Below are 21534 nucleotides of genomic sequence, written 5' to 3' on the forward strand. Positions count from 1 at the left end.
GACCACAGTTTGGGGGCAGCTAGGTGGCGCAGTGGATAGAGCACCAGCCCTGAAGTCAGGAGGACCTGAGTTCAAATCCGGCCTCAGACCAAACACTTGACACGTATTAGCTGTGTGACCTTGGGCAAGTCACTTAATACCGATTGCCTCACTAAAAAAAAAAAAAAAAGCGTGGTTAGTTAACTAGGATGTGGGCAGTAGGCAGAATATTATATTATGTTATAATCCTGGCTCTAGTATCAATTTCCTTAGTGTTTGTAAGCAAATTTCTATGATGCTGTCAAATGGAAAGAAGCACCTGTAGCTACCACACAACCCAGAAGAGAATACTTAAAGGCAACATTACATTTTCATGTTGTCTGTGTTATCAGAAGTTGGCTCACAGACAATGTTTTTGAAGTTCTACCATGTCTGGCATACCACAATGAGGAGAGGTTTTTTTTGTTTGTTTGTTTTTTTTAGTGTTTCCTAGTCATTCCCTAAACACGAGGTGTGTGAGGACATCTTTCCCCTTTTCTGTAGTAACAGTGTCCTCAGTAATGACTGTGCAATCTGTTTGTTTACATTGATTTTCGTGCTTGCATTCTCCCAGGTAACATGCCACCTCCTGCCTCAGCTGTTGCCCTGGTGTTCTGTGTGCCTGCAATGTGTTCCCTCTCCACCACCCTATCTTAGTATATGCCAATTCTACCCGCATATCAGTAGATTCTTGGCAATATTTCTGAACATTCCAAAAAGTCCTTCCTCCACTGATGGAATTGATACCCACACATGGGATTAGTCTATTTCAAAAGGTACACTGGCCCTCAAATGGAAGCAGGTGCTTAAATGACGATGCTGCGCTGGAAGCCCTTCCAGACTGCTTTGATCTGCCTGCCAGATGTGCCTAGCCTTTGAGAGCCCCACGTTGCCTCAATAACACAATGAGGTGTTACAACAAGGCATTGGGGTGGGTTTCTTCACCTCTTTTGTGGCAGGGATCCCTTTGGCAGCAGTCTGGTAAAGCTTGTGGACTCTTCTCAGAATAATATTTCTAAATGTGTAACATGAAATACACAAGATTACAAAGGAAATGAATTATATTGAAATATAGATGTCAAGAGTGAAACAAACAAACAAACAAACAAAAAACCAAGTTCCCAGACCCCAGACTCAGAAACTTTGTTTCCAGGGGTCCACACTTTAAAAAGAATTTTGCTTTTCTAGTTCTTGTTGGTGTAACAACATGCTTCATGCTTTAGGACATTTTTTCACTAAAACATGTTCTAACAGTATGCTTCAAAGCAGAATATTTGGGATGATTTTCATTAAAATAATGTTTCCATATCTCCATGCTTAAGCCCACAATTAGCACTGTGAGAGGCATTAGCTTATGAGCTCGACGGTGCCGGAGGCACCATCTCTAAATCCATGTTCCCACTATCCCATGACCTAGCAACCCTCCTCCCCTCCAATTCTATGCCTGAGGAATCTAAGGAAACCAAAGATGGTGGAGGACTTGCCCATGTCCACACAGGGTGGGACCCAGATCTTCCCATTCTATATCTGTCGCTAAGGTCCTGTGCAATCCTGATATTTTATGGGTCGGCTTCTTCCTGTGTAATGCGAGGGGGTCCTTAATCTCTTCCAGCCTTGGCATCGTTAGGTCCTATGACTCCATCAGTGAAGATGGGGAGACAGAGGAAGAGAGGAAGGTTTTCAGGCCTAGGGACTAGCACCAGTAAAGGCCTAGAGAGGGGCAGGACCAAGTGAATACTTGGAACAGTAAACAGACTAGGCAGGTGGGAGCAAAAAATATGATCTGAGGAAGGATGGACGACCACACTGGAAAGTGAGGTCTCCTGGCAGAGGCTGAAGGCCCACGAGTCTGTGGGTCACACTCTTCTCAGATATGGGTTCCATCAGATGGTCTCTAAAGCCCCTGTAAGCTTGGATATTCTATAAACTACAGCCTGGGGCAAGACTGTGAAGGGCCTCAGGTGCCCCGCTGACGAACTTAGTGGGCTTTGTCCCACAGCTGTCCCATGATCAGGAGGAGACCATGGGGGATTTTAGAGCAGGGGGAATGAAAGTGGGAGAAAGTGTGATGGATCTTTCTTCTTTTGTGAGTGTATGTGAATGAAACTTTTGTGATATATTATTTGAGAATCTAGGAGACTGTGCTAAGCATGGAATATTTAAGTTGTCTGAGAGAAGGGAATGGAACTTTATATCCTGTCTACAGAAGTAAAAAGTATATTTAAAACAGAAATAGAATTTTCCTTGAAAATGATTCGGGCTAGGATAACCTTTTAACAGTTAAGGCATTACACAGAAAAGCCCTGCTCTTACACTTCCACCAAAGAGGTCACTTCTAATTACTTGGTGTTGTTTACTATTGTTATCTAGGACGTGCAAGAACACGTCCGGCTAGGAAGACTAAAGGACACTCCCTGTCATCTGATATTTTTCCTCTTCACATTGGGCGAAGGCTTGCCACATCTCCGCTTAACTCATTTGCCATCAGAGTCGTGACTAGAGACTTGGGTCCTTGGATTGCCGCCACGCCCAGGAGAAGCTGCATGAAAGCTTCTCAAACCAACTTTGTAGCATACGGCATGAAGATGACACAAGACATAAATAAGCCAAATTCCTTTAGAGGAAAAGGAGCTTTTTCCCTCAGCTTTTTTAACTGCAGGCACTGTTCCCCTTTTCCCTTTGACACCCTCTGGGCTGGCATGTAATAATTTCTTGCTGATTGAGCAATTGATTAGGCATAAATGCTTTGTGTTCACTGCTGGTTGCTGGTGCCCTGGAGCTAAGCCTGGTGCCTCCCACCCCCAGTAACGGCCCTTTGACATTGTTATCTCTAGGTATAACATCTGCTGATGTAGACATTTCTTCTCATGATGTTGACTTTTAACGGTCCCTTTATTTATCACAGGAGCCGTCGGTCTCACTTGCCTAATTTTAGCCATTTTGAACTGGAAACTCCAACGAGGCAGAGCCAGGCCCACGTCAGACAACCCATGTTGCCGAGCCCTTGGTGAATCCCTGTGTGCTCGTGACCCAAGAAACAACTTCACGCAGGGATACTGCAACTGTCGCTCAACTCAGGAAAATGAAATCAAGGTCATGTCCATTGTGGGATCTGGAAAGGAAAAGCCACTTTTACAGGAAAACTGCCATCCAGCGACTCTAGAAAGAGTCCCGAAGTCCACGGGCCTCCAAGCCTCCTTCAGGAACCTTGCACAAGGGAAGGGATGTGGGCCAGACAACGGTCCTTTCTTACGCTTCAACTGTAGACTGGTGCAGCCAGGCGTTCCAGAGTGTTCGGGGAACGTGATGGTCATTAATGAAGCCAGTCCACCGACAAGACATTTCCAGAGAAGAGTAGGAAAGCTGGGGCATTTTGAACCAGGAGAGATCCAGACGCAGACATTTCAACGAAACTCAAAGAGGACAATGGGTGAGTTAGCTCTTCTTGTGTGAGGGAGAGGTGTGCATGGTAGCGGTCAATGGGGAGGGAGCAGCAGATGCAGCATCCTTCTTCAGGGCCTAAGGATGCTTGTGGGATTAGGGAAAAAAAAGACAATGTCTATTGAATGTCCAAACCAAAAGACGGCTTGTGAATGGCCATGATCCTAGGAAAGATTTATGGCCACGTGAGTTTTGGCATGCTATGATCTACAATGCCAACTTGGCAGTCCGAGACTGACCTTCCTGGCCTGTGACAATTTAGAAGAATGGACCTTCTGATCCTAGTGGGTCATTCTGGGAAGGGAGGTAAAAACAGAGTCCTGCCCTCACTTCAGAGGCTAGAAAAAGGCAGAACTTCATCCGTTCTGCCAGGCTGGGAACCAAGCAAGCCCAGTCATGACACGGACATTTTCAATACTTAGGTGAAAAAAATGAATGAAATTTCTTTTTGCTCCCCGCCCCATGCCACCCCCCCACCCACTTTACTTCCTGAATAGAAAGGCAATTCCTTTAACTCGGTGGGAGGATGGGGAGGCTCCTGTCATTTATTTGTGTTCATTTATGTCAAGCAGCACTTTCTCTCAAAGTATGGATGACAGAAGTGCTGCCCTAAGAAATCTTACCGAGGTCTTTTAGGCCTAAGGCGAGAACTGGGGACAATTGGACAGGAATGAGATCATATGTTCCTTTCGCTTACAATGGAAGGTGGGATGGGCACCTCTTCTGCCATATCCCCAGGCCCTAGTTCTTAGTACTTGTTGAGGATGGATGGTTTGGATGGTGGTGGAAAGAAGCATCAAAGAACCGTATTAGATGGCAGAAGGGGGAAAAACCATTTATGGAGTGCCTACTGTGTGCCAGGTACTCTACTAAGCGCTTTGCATATCCTATCTCATTTGGCTCTCCTAACAATCTTGGGAGGTAGGTGCTATTATTACCCCCATTTTACATTTGAGAAAACTGAGGAATCCTGAGGTTAAGTTAGGAAACTAAGCTCAGGGTCACATAGCTAAGCAATGTGTGAGGCTGGATTTAAACTCCAGTATTCCCAATTCCAGTCTCATGCTTTATCCACTGCACCTCCTAGCTACCTAAAAGGAGTTTCATCTGATAAAGAAGCAAGGTGATTTTGTTTTGGGCTATTTAATTTTTTTTCCTGTTCTTCAGATGTCCTTTCTTTTTAGGCATGCTTATTATCTCTCAGAATTTCCCCTGCCCCACCCTCAAGCCCCCAGGTTGACAGATTCAAGAACTGGTACTAAAATTTGGAGGTTTTGGATTCTGAAATACTGGACTATCTTAAATATGACCTTTTCTTCTGGAGAAGGCAGCTTTGGTCTGAGGGTAGGAGCATAGACAGACCTCCACACTTTATAGATCTAGATGTAGTCTGGGGGTTCTTAGCCTAGAGTCCAGATTTCAGGGGGTCCATGTACTTGTGTGGGGAAAAATATCTATATCTATATCTATATATCTTCATTTTCATTAGCCTTGAACTGAAATTTAGCATTCTATCAATCATTCGAAAATATCCTTTAGAGAAAGGGTCCATAGGCTCTCCAAGGCAGCCACAGGAGCCCAGGATACACAAGAAATTTCAGACTCCCTGCTTTAGGCAGTAGAAAGGGTTCCACTACACAACCTCCACTACACTCCCAGTGAACCAGTCAGTCAACCCATATTTGTTTCACAGCTTTTATGTTCCAAGTGTTATGCAAGATGTTGAGAAGGTAAAGGCAAAACTGAAGCAGCACCTCCCACAGGAAGCTTATATTCTAATGGCACAACTAATTGTTCTTCTTCCAGCTCTAGGAATTCCCTTAGGCTTGCCTTGGAGGATGAAGGGCAGGGAGCATCACATTGACTCATTTACTCAAGGATTCACTGTGGGGAGGTAGAGGAGGGCTGGACCTGGAGATGGAGGACAGGCGCCTCAGTCTAGCTTTGACGTTCTTTTCCTCAGTGACATTGAATGGATCACTCAAGCTTTCTGGGCCTCGGGGTCACGATATGTGACAGAGGCAGGATTCGAACCCAGTTCTCTCTGATTCTAAGGCTAGCTCTTTCTCCACTATGTCACAGCACATTGTATATATGCCAACATACCAATCAATACAAAGTTGCATTTTTTTTAAATGAGGGTACTATCTTATTCAAAGCTAAAAATTTCTCAACTGACCCTCTCTTCATGTTTTTTTTTTCCTGAATTGTGGGGAATCCAATGATACTTTGGGGACATAAATACGGGACTGGTCCAGACAAGAATTCATAATGTTACAACTCAGGTGCTCAAATTGGCCTTCAGAGTCAGACTAGACAATACCTTCATTTTTCAGAGAAGGACATGGAGTCCAAAGAGGGAAAGTAACTTGTCCTTGTCACATGGTTGGTAATTAACACAGTCAGGATTTGAAAACAGATTCTATGGCTTTAAGGTGTCCATCCAAGTTCAGTGCTTTTAGCCACCAGAAAGGCAGGGGGTGGGGGGCAAGGAGGAGTTCATTTGTTAGGTTGATTCAAAACAATCAGACCGATGTGTGTCTTATATTTTATATTTCAAATGAGATAATATATGTGTAACACTATACTTGGCAAAATTTAAAGGGTTATATAGTTTCCAGCTAATATTATTATGTTTATGGAAAGTAAAGATGTTTCTAAGCCTCAACGAATGCTATTCAATTCAGTGGGACAACAGACTGAATGATGCCCCTAGCCCAGTGCCTTTGCAGAGCATGCTTCTTGGTCAATCCACCCAGCGATGGGCAAATGTTATCACCAAGGCTTGCAAGAGTTCCCCACATTCCTTCCTGTCTATTTGGTTGAGAATTAGTGACAATGTTCCCTAGAATCTGCCAGAAGCAAAGCCATCTTCCTCAGTACTGTTTCCATAGGGTGGCTAAGCATCTGTTCAGTTGGTATAATAGAACTCTGCCGTGTGTTAAATGCCTGTGTTTATCGTTCAGCAGATATCGGCAGTGACACATTGAATGGAAGAGGCTCAACGCCCACCTCAGCCTTGGCAAGAGAAAACCTGGAAAACCATTTAACAAATGAGTCGTGGCAGCCTCCAACAGAAACAGGAGACGATGGCTTTCAACCTCACCAACAAAGACACTTCCTCACAAGCTCGCCAGCCAAGCCTCACAGAACTGAGGAGCGCCGAGTACCAAAAAATACAAGAAATCCCAGCTCCCACCGCCCTGGTCCTCATGGGCTGCTTTGGGAGAGCAGGCTCATGGATCTGCCCCCAGACAATCTCCTGGTCTGCAAATATGGCCCTTGGGATCAATTGCAGGATTGTACAGATGAAAGGAAATCAAGTTATAGGGAACGCCCAAAGTCCCAGAAAGACCACATCCAAGCGAACAGCAGGATCAAAGACCTTCTGCCAAGTGCGGGCAATGTAGGATTATCAGCCCGAGTCCAGAAGCCACACGTCCGAAAGAGAGTTAGCTTCCACATTCCAGACTTGGATGAAGAAGATGGATTGGCTCAGCTCCTGACTGACTTAACTGAGGCAGGAGCTCTTTGTACACAACAGCAAAATCCGCACAACCAAGCGGTCGTCTGCCATAGTGAGAAGCTAAGTGAGACGCAGGAAAAGACTAAAGGAGGAAAAGGCTCTTCTGGCGCACAGATTCCAGAAAAAGAACAAAGCAAACCCTCTTACCGAAGGAGAAAAGTGAAAGGACAGAATCTAAATGTTAAATTAAATTTACACCCCTTCGGGAGATTAAGAATCCACCCAGAAAAACAACCTGACAGAGAGAAGTGTCCTCCCACGTCCTCAAGGCGAGGGAAAAAAGTAGCCCAGCAGGAATCGTCCAAGGTTTCTGAGGAAGAGGCAGCTTGGAAGGAAAGACAGAGAAGGCTTAAGCAGACTGAGAGCAGTGGAAATAGTAGAACCATCCCTAAAACATTGACTCCTAATGCTGCTAACACGCAGGTCTCAGGTAGAAGCCGAAGGTCCGAACACTCCCCTCATGTCCCTGATCAAGTTCCTAGGCAAGGCCACGCCCACCATGTTGCATCTCCTCTATCTGCAGGCATCCTAACAGGATTTCCCCCTCAATCATCACCAAAGGAGAGAAGGGGAAGTGCTGTTAACCTGCCATCTTTAGTGCTCAGCTATTCATCAGGTAGTAGACAAGGGCCAGCAAAAAATGATTTCAAGCCCCAACAGTTCCAGGCTCTTGCTGACCAAGTGACACCAGAGGCCACTGAGGCTGGGGAGGGCCGTAAGTCACAGCACACTCTAGGACAGAAAGAAAAGGACGGCTCTATCACCTCAAGGAATGAAACACAGCCGGCAAGTGATTTCAAGCCTGACACCAATCAAAAGGATTTAAGCCCAGAGGAAATGTTACCTTACAAGCTCCAGCATTCCCGTCATCTACAGCCAGGAACTGAAAAGACTACTGTAGAGAGTAACACCAAAGCACCACCCCCAGTAGCTAAATGTTGTGTTACAAACGGGGGCCTCAAACCCTTAAACAAAAATGCTTCTAGAGTAGAGCCTTATGACTCTTCCCTCATTCCTCAGACCCAAGCCAATAGTGACATCACATTTGTAGAAACCAATTTCATTCCACACCAAAATAGACTCGAGTTTTCCAATGATATCAACACTCCTCTTCCTGGCACTCAAACCAATTGGCACCCAACCAGCAGGAGTGAAAAAGGAACTGACAGTGCAAATGGATTACCCAGAGATGATGGCAATGAAGCACCTAGGGGCACAGGGGGAGCCAAAGAAAGTCACGAAGCAGCCCAGGAAAGCAGTGCCAGTCATGGGGCGGTGATTCAAGCCAAGGAAGTGGTCGTCGCTGGCACATCAAGAGAGGCCAGGGAAAGTCAGAAAAATGGACAAAGTGAAGGGCACGCATTCCTGGGATCACGTGTTGTCTCTCAGAGTAGCGTGAGCAGCAACAGGTCTCCTGACATCCAAACGAGGCTGCTGCCGAGTGAAACTGGTCCCCAGATTTATCATCACATGAGAAAAGATGTACAAGAAACTCAAGCCATCCGACCAGGGAAAGGTGATGACCAACGTGGAGAAGGAGATGTAATGCCCCCCGAGAAGCATGAAGATGCCCTTTTGTTGCCAGTCGTAAAAGACGGCCGTCTTGAGGCAGAAAATGGGTGTCCCTAATTCCTAACTGCGGAAATGATGCTGAAAACTCTGCTGAAGACTCTGCCCTGCTTCTACCATCTGCCGAATGTGCTCATCCATCACCTTGAGCAGCAGAACAGAGGGAGCCAAAGAACTCCAATAGTAATTGCTTTCCCAGTTAGCTTTCTTCAGAAAGCGCAAACACACACCCCTAGCCTTTAGAAGCATTCCAAACGCATTATTGGGGTGAGAAAAGCCTCTCTCAAGCCTTTGTATCGAAGAAGCAAAACTCTGTGGGTGAATGCGATGCAGAAACCAAAGACCAAACCCACGAGATCCATTGGACACAATTAATTATCATCCCCCGGGGAAGGAGAAAAATCACAAAGTGAAGATGAGACTGGTAGTCATCTTTCCCACTGGAAAAGCAACTGAATGATAACAATTGAGAAATTAAAATAGGATAAAACTCCAATTGAGCAGACTTGTGGTTGATGTTTATTTTATGAAGGTTATTATCCACATCTCAATTAATACATAGTGCAATCCTGCTTCCTCTGCTGCTGATGACACCTTTTTATTTCTGTACACTGCACTTTCCCTAAGCTTTGTAAGGAGATTCAAGGCGGCTTCGTGTGCACTTAAAATGCTTTACTCATTTATAACTCCTGTCCTGACATTTTCTTAGATCTTAAATATAATTAGCGTGTTAGATAGAGTGGGTAGGGGGTGGGGGTGTGGAGGGAGGAGGAGACAGCTTCTAGGTTGGTTATTTCGCTGGGAGGGTAAATGCAGGCCTTTCCAATTCCCTGGAGGGGTAAGGAGACTTTTCTGTAAAATCTGTAATATTACTGACGGCCACTAGGTGGAGATCTTGGACTCAATCAAACGCAGAGGCCCTGAAGACTCCAAGGGTGCAAACTAATACAAGGCATTTTGTCCGAAAAATAAAATAAAAAGCAATAACGAGATGTCGTGGGGCCTTTTGGTCTCTGACTGTTTTAAACTCCAGATTTTTGGGGGTAAGACAAATAAATAACGCAACGACCCATCGGTAGGTGAGTCTAGCTACCTTGGTACTCTGCTACGGCTGGGTCTGAGGGGTCCTGCCCAGAGGAAGGGCATGTGAAGACATTGAAGGCCACATGCGTGAAGAAGATGCTGAGTGGTGACCAAGGGGGGAGGAGCAAATACAACTTAAAGGGGCCTTGGCTGTATGAAAACAAACGAATTTCGATGGTTGGGAGGATGAAATGCTGACAAATGACCTCGAGGTGGAGAAAGTTGGAATAGTTCACTTTCCAAAATATGCAGGAGGGGCGGGTTTCTAGCTTGTGAGGGGGAAAATCCTATTCAGAAGAGGAATGGTGGGAGAGGAAGAGAGAGGGAGAGAGAGAAAGACGAGACAGAGAAATAGAAAAGTGGGAGGGGGAAGGGGGAAGGGGGAAGGGGGAAAGGAAAGGGAAGAGAGAGAGACAGTGAGAGAAAGAGAGAGATGGGGGGTGGGGGGAGAAGGGGGCCGTGGATTTAGCCCATTACTTGAAAAAGCAGGGTAGCTGTACTGAGGTTGAGAGCATGGCACATGCCTCCCCGACCACCTCCTTCCTGCTGGCCTCTTCCTTTAGCCACCCTAACACTGAATACACACCCCCTTTCTGCCTCCCAACATTCCTGTCTCACTTCATTCTTTCTTCTTCATAAGGAATAGCTCCGGCTCCTCTTGTCTCCATCTCCTTTTGCTTCCCAACCTCCTCCGCTGAACACCCCTGAGGATGAAGTGGGCTTCATTACATTTCTGTTCTCTAGGGGCTGACTCGATGCCCCTTGCTTGTTGGCCCCCTCAGGGAGTCCTAGGCCACGGACGCGTGGCTCTGCTACTTGCGCCTTTGATCTTTTTTCCTGTCCTCTTTGTCTCCCCTTCCGACAACCCTTTCACCAGGTTCTTCTCTTCCCCTCACCTAGGAAGTCCCACTGGGCACTCATCTGTCTGTGCCTGGGCTTCTCAGGGGGAGTGGCTTGGACACAAAGCCTCTTGTCAGGCTCTCCTTTCTCTCTCTCCTGGCTTCCTTCAAACCCCACTTTCTGCAAGAGGCTTTTCCCACTGGGCCATCACCCCTCTCCTCTCCCCCAAGAGTCTTCCCTCTGTGATTGCCTTGTGTTTATACTGTACAAAGTGTGTGGACATAGTTGTCCTAATGATCTCTCCTGATTGGAGGAGGAGATCTCCAAAATCAGGGACCACATTTTTACTTTTGTGTTTCTAACGCTTAGCACAGAGTCTATTTGTCTAGACGTTTGTTTAGTTTATCAGTCGTGTCTGACTCTGTTATACTATTTGGGGTTTTCTTGGCAAAGATCCTGGAGTGGTTTGCCATTTCCTTCTCCTGCTTATTTTACAGATGAGAAAACTGAAGCAGAGTTAAGTGACTTGTCCAGGGTCACACAGCTACTAAGTGTCTGAGGTCAGATATGAGCTCAGGTCTTCTTGACTCCAGAGCCAGCACTCTATCCACCGGGCCACCTAGCTGCCCAGTCTGGCATCTAGTGAATGCTTGCTGTCCTTCATTAAATCCTTAGTAAATGCTTGTTGATTTGACCAACTTCTCCATAATCTAGTCTATCTCCCAGCGAATTCTCTCTCAGATCAGTCTATTTAAGAGACCGCAAAATTCCATGACTTGCAGTCACATAGAATTATGGGAAGAACATTTGTGTCAAGAAGGTGAACCTTTGTTTCAGTGTTTTTAATTGATCTCTAAGCTTTTTTCTCCCCGAAGCAAATGTTCAGCTTTTTACAGGCTTCACTGAGGTCTTATGTAAGACAGACAGAAATGAAAAATTGTTGGATTATGTATGAACAGACACAATGAGGAATAAACTTCCTGAGGGCACACCTAGGTGCTCAATAAATACATATCAATTAATTCATTGACATGCTTGGTGATAGGTAGCATCATTAAAAGCTCTAGGTGAGGAAAGAGCAATTTGAACCATCATTGGGCTGTGGAATACAAGAAACCTAAGGCCATCTTGGAATGCAGTAACCAACCTATCAATCAACAAGCACTTATTAAATGCCTACTATGTGCCAGGCATGGGGCTAGGTTCTGGAGATGCCAATAAAAATAGTGAAGCAATCCCAATGACATTGCATTCTAATGGATGAGACAAGCATGCACACATGTAGCATAAAGTTAATAAATCCAAATATACGTGAATTAGTTAACTACAAGGTAACTTAGGGGAGGGGAGAATGCTAGGAGAGGGGGCGATAGGAAAGGCTGCATGAAGAAGATAGCACTCGAGCTGCATCTTTGGGACTCTAGAAGGAGACACAAGGAGGATGCATTTCAGGCACCGGGAATGTCCAATGCAAAGGCACAGAGATGGGAGAATGGGGAGTCATTTGGGAGGAAGGGAGGGAAGGTCAATATGACTCTACTTTAGCATGTAAGAGGAGGGTGGGATATGGTACGACACTGGAAAAATTGGCTAGGCTGGGGATAGGCTGTGCAGGAGCTAGCCAAGGACATTGATGTTTGATCCTCAGAGGAAAAGGAAGCCCTTGGGGTAGGATTAAGAGAATGATACCCTCCTGGAATCAGGGAGGTGGTGACAGATCCACTGAAGTCTGCCCTGCTCAGACCATAGCCAGAGGTTTGGGTTCTGTTCTGGGCACGGGAGTTTAGGAAAGATGCTGATGAGTTTGAGTGTATAGAGTGTCCAGCTGAAGACAAGTAGATGCCCACAGGGGCTCACATTCACACGTGTGAAGACTGAAGGAATGGGACACGTTTAGTCTGGACAAGAGAAGGCTTAGGAAGACCCCATAGCCGTGTTCAAGTATTTGAAAAGCTGTGATGGAGAATTATTTCCGGCCTGTGTGGTTCCTCAGGACAGAATGGAGAACAAGGGGCAGAAGTAGCCCAAGCGGCAAACTTAGGCTGGACATCAGGAGAATCTTCAGTGACAGCTGTCCACATCTGGCTGAGGAGCTGGGCTTTCCTCCCAGGTACTTCTTCAAATTCAACCTGAATGGGGACATTCTAGCAGGGAGTCTTTCCCGGCATGAGCTGGACCGGACGGGTTATGAGCCCCCTCCCGATTCTGAGATGGTGTGAGCCTGGGTGAGATCCACCAGCGGAGTGGTCCTGAGAAGTCTCCTCCTGTGACTCTCGGGAGTTTCACAGGCACAGGCCAAGCGTGGCGGGTTGCCTGCCTCTACGGACAGTTAGAGATAGCTGCCTGCCTTTGACACCCACAAATCAGCTTGTGCCAATTGAGGAGTAATTCCACGTTAGCATTCCATACGCGCATGGCGTGAGAGTTTATACAGCGTGGCCTAGTTGATAGGAGCCTTGAGTCGGGGTCAAGAAAATGTTACTTCCCACTTTTGCTGTGTGACTTTCGCCAAGTCGCTTAATCTCATTCAGCCTCAGTCTTCTTATCTCTTAAAAAAGACATAATACCCATAAAACTCACCTCGAAAGATTTTTGCAAAGATTAAAGGGCTATCTAAATATCAGTTATCATTTGTGCCAATCCTGGAACTCTGAAGAATGCTACCCTGCGGACTCTGGTGGGAGCCCTCCCCTGTGTATGAGGAGAAGTGTTTCGGAGGTAACACCCATTCTGTGCACAAGTTATAGCATTATGAGCTTCTGGGGCTGTGTCAATTCCTGGGCTCCCATCATATCCACACCGTCAAAACTGCCCTTGGAGATGGCATCACACAAAGAGCGCGCCGTTGGAAGACACAAGGCCTGAATTTAAATTCTGGCTCTACCAAAGACCATCTTGTGCACTGTTGCACATCAGTTTGCTTCTCTGGGCCTCAGTTTCCTCATCCGTAAAATGAGGAAATAGACAAGGAAATCTCTGAATCTCCTTCTGATTTACAGTTTTTCTCAAGGATTTTGTGACTTTGTGAATTCTCATGAAAAGCCGGGTAATAAGAAACAAATGATCTGCTGCTTTTTCTCCTCTTTTCCTTTTCATGTTAACTGTCAGAAGCAATCATCCTCCATTGTCACAAGGCAATGCCAGGTTAGGACTAGAATGCTTCTATTGGGAGAAAAGGGTCGCTCCCCCCACACCTTTGGTGAGGGGCCCATTTTCTCCTCTTTTCTAGAGCTGCTTGGAGGGTTTGCAGTGAAGGAGCCAAAGCCACTGATGATTATGCCTTGTGCTGCGTGGCAGTTTCTGAGCAGGCATTGTTACACTTTGGAAAAGGGAGTTTTCTCACTGGGAGTTCCCTCGACCAATGAAATAACTGGGCTGGCATTTTTTTTTAAGTCCTCTGTGAGAGGCATCATGGCAAACTGGCCTCAGATTAAGGAAGACTTGGGTTCCAGTCCTGCTCCTGACACACGCTAGCTGTGTGACCCTGGACAAGTCCCTTCATCTCCTGGGGCCCCACATAATTCTCTAAGATGAGGAGCTGCTGGTCTGTGTTGGTGAGTGAGCTTTTTCCTTGAATGTTCCCCACACCACTGGCCCTGTAGGTCTAGACCTTCCGTGTTTCCCCTCCAAACATCCACAGTGCCTGGCACACAGTGGGTCCTTTATAAAAGATTTTTTTAATTAATAGCAGCCACAGGCACCCCATAACAATCTCTCTCTCACCACTTTGACAGTACAGAGTGGGGAAACCTTTGGGGAATTCTGGGAAGGATGGAAATAAGGATCCATAAGGAATCATTCAGTCAGAATTTATTAAGTTCCTTCTCTGTGCTCAGTCTTGGGTATACAAAGGCAAAAATGAAACAGTCCCTGCCTTGAAGAAGTCGGCACATACAGAGCATCCTAAAGGCATGGCTAATGCTTGAGCTGGAATAGCTTAAAGTGCACTATGACTTTTGGGACACCCTGTATTCTCTCTAGGGAGGCATGACATCCACACGCAAGCATGTATGAAATGCATAAATGCAAAATAAACAGAAGATAATGTGGGCAAGTAAGTAGCTCATCACTGGGGATCAGGGCAGGCCTCTTGTCAAAGGTGGTGCTTGAGCTGAGCTGTGAGCCTGAACTGATGAAATGATAAGAGCGCTGTTGTTATTTATCTGGAGAACCAAAAACTTAACAGTCTGCAAAGATGAGGGCTCACCATAGCAGCTCTCGGGCCAGAAATAATGGGAATGAGTGAACCCAAAGCCAATGAGCTTGAGATGAGAGATAACCTTTCCTGACAGGGAGCATTGTTAGATGCTCGGCTGTGTTACCAGGGGAAGCTATGGCATCTTGCCTTCTGGGTCGGTCTTTGAGAAAAGAATAGAAAAGCATCTGTCTGCAGCGGAGGAGGTAAATCTCTGCCCAAAGAAAGAGGCTGGACTCACTAGCTGACCTCAAGGGGCATATTTCAGTCCTGGCTTTAGGAGCCTCTCCCTACTGACTGCTGTCTTCTGTTCCATCTTTCTGTTTATTTCTCCTTTTCCTATAACTTTTATTTTTTAATCAGTTGGTATGATTTCTTTTCCCTTCCCACTGTCTTTCTCCTTTCCTTTTCTTACTAATATCCAAGTAATTCTTTCTGAAATGAAGTAACAGTAATGAGCACACCTGGAGGGCTGTCGTCAGGTCTGGGTACCTGGTCTGTCCAGGGAAGAGGCTACCGGAAGAGGGAAGGGCTTTCAATTCCTGCCCTGTGAGGAGGGGTGGGAGGAACTGCGGATGATCAGCTAGAGAAGAGACAACTCCGGAAATGCAAAGCTCCTCCTTCTATAATGGAATGGCGTGTTAAGAGGAAGGGAGACCCGATTTCTTTTGCTCTGCCCCAAAGGCAAAGCCGTAGGCAGCAGGTGCAACAAGTCTCGAGGTAAGGGGAAAACCAACCACCTACCAATCCCAAGTGAAATGGACACCTGGTTAGTGAGGGGTGAACTAGAGGGTGGACTTCCCCTGCTGGAAGTCTTTACCACAGCCCAAACAGGATGAAGAGAGGATCTTCTTTAGGGTACATGAGGAAGTGGAGGAGCTCTGAAGTCCCGGCATTCTGTGGCATCGCTTTTATTGAGCAACCCTAATGACTTTGGATGCCTCACTTTCCCTCAGACATAATTCCTGAGCAACAGCCCTGTGATACTGGGTGAAGTGATTGACTGAGACTCCACTGAGCCCACAGCACCGCCCAAGCGAGGACGAGGAGAAAGACTTCATAGATATGAGGAGACATCTACCAAGATGTACAAATATGCACATGTGTACAAGTAGATATACATAGGCATGTATTATATACACATGTATGTGTGTGTGTGTGTATGTATGGAGAGAGAGAGAGGGAGGGAGGGGGAAAGAGAGGGAGAGAGGGAGAGAGAGAGAAAGAGAGAGAGAGAGCACGTCCAGGTGCATGTTATAACAGGAATGTAATCTCCCTGAGGAGATTCTGTCTCTGTGCCACCAGAGCCTAGCACAGTGCCTCACACATGATAGGAGCTTATTAAATACTTGTTGATTGACTGATTAAACTCTTCTGTGGAGTCCAGATGAACCAGCCTTGAACCAAATATCTCTCAGTTGAAAACACAGTTACATGAGGTTTCTCTGCATTCAGCACATGCATCCTCGGTACACTGGAGATATAACTGAGGTGAAATTATAGGTGGTTTCACATCCTTAGGATCTTAGGATCATTGGTTAAGCTAGAAAGGACACAGAATTTTATTCAATCCAATATCCTCATTTTCAGATGAGAAGAGCAAGAGCCAGAGAGGTCCAATATCCTGTACACAGTCACACAGATGGAAAGCAGCAGATCTGGGACTTCTGGTTAGTTCTGAGAAACATTTCAACATCAGAGGAAAAAAATGGAATAAACACAGAATTCAAAATCTCTAAAGCAATTAGAGGGCGAAGAGCAGAAGGCAAATCACTCTTAAAATAGACACTTAAAGTAGACTTTGCTGCTCAATTTGAAACAGATTTTTGACCATGACACATTTTATATATAACCAAAAAAATTACTCACTTCAGGACATGTGTTCCAGCCTCTCATTAACAAAGACGAGATGGGTTTGGGAATGGAATAGCCTATGGGAGGTCGGATGTGATGGTAAGCCATGTCAGCAGCTGCTGCAGCTGAAAACAAAGAACGTTTATCAACTTCAGGGAGTAAAACCATTTAATTTAAGAGAAAAAACATAAATAGATAAAAAAAATCATTAGACATTGATCTGTACAATACAGGCTGTGATTCAAAGACGCAGCTGCCATTTTGAAGGTTCAGAGAAAAGGGATGGGTGGAGCAGATTGGTGTTCATGTCACTCAGCATCAGCTCATGCAAATCTTCCCTGGCTTCTCTGAAACCATCCCCTTCATCATTTCTTATGGCATCAGTATATGATTCATTGAACCATCCTCTGACTGATGAGTGACCCCTTTACGTCCACTTCTCTGCTCCAACCAAAAGAGCTGCTTCAGTGTTAGTCCATATGGGTCCCTTTCTTCGCTCTTTTATCTCTTTGATGTATAAGCCTAGAAGTGCTATCAAAGGGTGTGAACAGTTGGTGACTTCAAGGGGCAAGGTTCCCCATGAGTTTTGGAATGAACAGACCACTTCTAGCCCTGTGGGGTTTGAGCATGCCTGTTTTTCTGCAGTCTTTCAGACAACTTTTTTGTTAGCCATTTTTGCCAAACTGACAGGTATGAAGTAGGATCTGAGTTCTTTCAGTTTGCATTCTTCTAATCATTAGTGATTTGGAAATCATGTTTCTTCACACAGCTATCCATGGCCTGGACTCCTTCCTCTTCATATCCTTTGACCATTGGTTTCTTGGAGAATTGCTCTCATTCTTTTATATCGAGTATGACTATGAAGATACGAATTAGTTTCTTATACTGTGGGTGTCCCATAAACCGTAGTGCAGTTTTAAGCTAATAAAGCTTAAAGCTATTTTAAACCATTTTAAAGCCATTATAGCTATTAAACCTGTACTAAGATTTCTAGGACACTTTGCATTTCAAATATCAAAGTTTTATCAGAAAAAATTTGTTCCAAAACCTTTTTTCCACTTAACTGCTTTATTTCTGATTTCAACCTCATTGATTTTGTTTGTACAAAAGCTTTTCAAATTTGTCACCAATGTCATCTCTTTTAAATCCTGTGTAGGGGGCACCAGAGTGCACAGAGTCCTGGGTCTTGAGTCAGGAAGATCTGAGTTCAAATCTGACCTCAGACATTTGCCACCTGTCTAACCTTGGGCAAGTCACTTCACCTCTGTCTGCCTCAGTTTCATTGCCTATATAATGGGAACAATAATAGCACCTTCCTTGCAGGATTGTTGTAAGTATCAAATGTGATAACATTTATACAGTGCTTAGCACAGTACCTGGCACACAATAGGTGCTATAGAAATGTTAGCTGTTATGGTGATGATAGGAAGGCCTAAAGCATGCTGGAGAGATTCTTTATGGAAGATTTAGAGATCATGTAGCAGAGTCTCACAGAGTAGAAAGTCGGGGTGGAGGGGCTGTGCTTTGCACAGTGAGAGGGAGTCTCATCACCCACATTTATGAAACCATAAATTCACAGAAATATTGAAAATTTAATGTACAATGCAGGTAGTCTTTAGCTATACTATTCAGAGGAAAGCAAAAATGGCAACTTTTACCAATAGAGCATTCCTTTCCACAGAAAGTAAGTCCTTTGAAGGCAGATGCTATTTCATTTGTGTTTTGCATCTTTAGCACCTGGGGCAGCTAGGTGGTGCAGTGGATAGAGTGCCAGCCCTGGAGTCAGGAGGACCTGAGTTCAAATCCTGCCTCAGACACTTATTAACTGTGTGACCCTGGGCAAGTCACTTCACCCTATTTACTTCAGTTTATTCACCTGTAAAATGGGCCAGAGCAAGAAATGGCAAACCATTGCAATATCTTTGCCAAGAAAGTGGGGGTCACAGAAAATTGCACACAACTGAAACAACTCAACAACAAAAATTCTCTGCACCTGGCACATAGTAGGGCTTCATGCATGATGGCTGATTAGCTATTTCCCAGTAGGGAGGTAATGGTGGTATATCCATACCTCTTCTACTTCCATTCAAGGATACACCTGTACTGTCTCTATACTTGGCACCCACCTTGAGGTTGAGGGTAATCAATTTAACGGGCGAGTGTCTGGTGACCCAGTAACACAGATCTAGTATAGGTGTGCTGACACTCTGTCCTTTCCTTCTAGCATTAAGTTCTCTCTCACTACACACACACACACACACACAACATTAAGGTTTTGTCTCACTACCTCATAACTAAATATGTGGGCATGGTGTAGGGATGGGAGTGGGGAGCTGGGGTCTAGATATGCTCAACTGTTGGAATAACCCTGTGGCACCCCATTGTGCCCAATGCCCTGGGACTTCCACTTAGCCTCACGGTAGAACCCAGAAAAACACGGGATTACAAGCACAGTTAGAGTGCTTACATCCAAATAAAACCTTTCCAATGAGTTTGCCCACTTATGCGAGGGTACCTCATTTTCAGGTGTCAATCATGCCCCCATGTAGATATTTCACATATGCTCTAGTATCAACTATGTCAAGGTATTTGCTTCTTGGAGTATTGTTGGGGGATTTGGTTCAGATTGAATGACAATTAATTATTCATTATTCAAAGTGGATTGCATGAGCCCTTGGCTTCTCTATCTGCCTCCTGTTCTCCCCAGATCTTGGCAATGGCGCTGCTCATTAGCACTTCCACCAGAAAGTGGGCAACAGAAATTCCAATTTGTCACCTTCAGGTGTTGCTTCTTCACCAGCAAATGCTAGTGCCGTGATTCAGTGTTGGGAGGCTTTCCTGACTTAATAGGGCCAGCAATGAGAGCCCCCATCTGTCTGCCAGTCAGGTTCCTGCAGTGTTATCAACTTTAGAATAGGTGATACAATCCCATTAGTGATGAGTTCCATGTTTATAAATGTATATAGGGAAGCTAGTTGCCTAAAAGGAAACTAGAAGGAATTAAATAGAACCAAGTTAACAAAAAGTGAGTGCTTAGTATTAAGGAATTACAGAATCTTTGATTTGGAAGAAAGAGACTTCTGGGTGTGATATAGAAACATTCTCTACTGCATTCCTTCCAAGGGTTTCTTTAAAGATTAATGATGTAGAGCATTTTTCATATATATATTGACGGTTTGAATTTCTTCCTCGGAAAACTGCGTATTTATATCCTTTGACCATTTATTCATCAGCTGTAGGATGGTTCTTATCCCATAGATTTGACTCAGTTCCCTGTATACGTCAGCATTTTAGGGCAGATCATTAAGGCAATGGCTGGCAATCATCTAACTAAGTAGGAAAACAGTGATTAGAAAAGGCAGCATGGCTTCATCAAGAATTGATCATGTTAGAGTAACCTCATTTTTTCTGATGGGCTTATTCAACTAGCAGATGAGGATATAGATTACTTAGCAAAGTTTTCAATAAAATACTTCATGGTTCTTGTTGAGTAGATAACATAATTGGATGGGTTCAGAGCTGGTTGGATGACTAGAGTGAAAGAGTAGCTGTTCATGATTTAATACCTGTGTGGCAAGACGTCTCCAGTGAAGTGCCTCAGGGATCTCAGCCTGGCCCTGAGCTGTTTAACATTCTATCAATGACTTAGAAAAAAGGCTGAGATGATATGGTTGTCAAATATACAGCTATTGCAAAGCTTGAAGGAGTAGTTAACACAATGGATGACACAGGGGAGAATATTATGTTGAATAAAAAAAAAAGATGAAAATCCCATAGGGATGTATCTAAAGCCTTGCTAAAGTCAAATCAATTTTATAAATGTAAAGTGGGGGGAGGCCTGGAATGACTGCTCTGTTGTCACTGATGTTCAGTCATCTCAGTCATGTCTGACTCTTCCTGGCCCCATGTAGGGTTTTCTTGGCAGAGATACTGAAGTGGTTTCCTGTTTTCTTCTCCAGCTCATTTTGCAGATGAGGAAACTGAGGTAAACAGAGTTAAGTGACTTGCCCAGGATCACACAGCTAATAAGTGTCTGAGGCAGAATTTGAACTCAGGTTTTCCTAGCTCCAGGCCAGGTGTTCTATCCACTGCTGTTGTTGTTGTTTTCCAGGAGGGAAAAAAAAAAAGAAATATCTGAAAGTTTTAGTGGCCTGCAAGCTTTCTCTTCAGGGATAGTCTAAACTGAATGGCCTCTGAGGTCTTCCAAACGTCAAATTCTACAATACTGGCCCTCTGGGATCATGATTACCAACCTTGGAGATTAAATGGATGAATGAGAGCTTTGAAACGGGTTCAATTAGCTATAGCTCTAGCCCAGACATGGAAGGATCTTAGAGTAGGACACACCAGAAAGGGGTAGATCAGCTTCTGGTTGAGTGTCCAGTCGGAGGCAGGACCATGAGCTCCAAAGGCGGCCCATGACACTTTGGAACCATTTCTGGTTGGAAGTCAAGAGTTCATGATATCAGCCCTCAGGTCTGCTCCACAACGTTCCCCCACTGGTTCAGCCGTCTGGGGCCACATGGAGCAAGGCTAATTCCTTCTCCACACAACGGTCCTCCAAACACTTGAAGGCAGCTGCAATGTGCCTCCTGAGCCTTCTTTTCTACAGGCTAAACAGTCCCATTTTCTTCAGCTGATCCTCATATGACTTAGACCCAAAGCTCATCACTCTTCTGGACACCATTCTCTGGATGACATCTGTACCAAAACCATGCCCCCCCCCCCAAATAAAAGAACGTAATGGGTCAAATGAGGTCTGGAGAAGACTGCACACAGTGGATGATTACCTTTCTACTCCCGACAGCTGAGCCTCTATTGATGCAGCTTACGGTCCCCAAGGCAGCTAGTGGCACTGTGGATAGAGGACCGGGCCTGGAGTCAGGAAGTCACGAGTGCAGTTCTGGCCCCAGAAACTATTTGTGCCAACCTGGACAAGTCATTTGACCTCTGCATCAGTTTCCTCATCTATAAAATGAGGATAATAATGCATCTACCTCCCAGGGCC

At 45.0% G+C, this 21534-nt stretch overlaps 2 protein-coding genes across 2 annotated transcripts in view; one reads left to right on the plus strand and one right to left on the minus strand.

The window, feature by feature from the left end:
- The window catches only part of LRRC53 (leucine rich repeat containing 53), a 15557-nt gene extending 6515 nt beyond the window's left edge, over positions 1-9042 (plus strand). Inside the window, exons 2-3 of the mRNA XM_027874114.1 lie at positions 2924-3448; positions 6429-9042. Of these exons, the coding sequence (XP_027729915.1) occupies positions 2924-3448; positions 6429-8614 (2711 nt within the window). The 3' untranslated portion in view covers positions 8615-9042. The remainder of the gene's footprint in view (positions 1-2923; positions 3449-6428) is intronic.
- The window catches only part of LOC114051689 (serine/threonine-protein kinase TNNI3K), a 336380-nt gene that overhangs the window by 60474 nt on the left and 254372 nt on the right, over positions 1-21534 (minus strand). The window contains exon 21 of the mRNA XM_027874115.1: positions 16542-16651. Within this exon, the coding sequence (XP_027729916.1) occupies positions 16542-16651 (110 nt within the window). The remainder of the gene's footprint in view (positions 1-16541; positions 16652-21534) is intronic.

The sequence above is a fragment of the Vombatus ursinus genome, unplaced genomic scaffold (assembly GCF_900497805.2).
Source record: "Vombatus ursinus unplaced genomic scaffold, bare-nosed wombat genome assembly UNPS02014804.1, whole genome shotgun sequence".
Taxonomy (NCBI): domain Eukaryota; kingdom Metazoa; phylum Chordata; class Mammalia; order Diprotodontia; family Vombatidae; genus Vombatus; species Vombatus ursinus.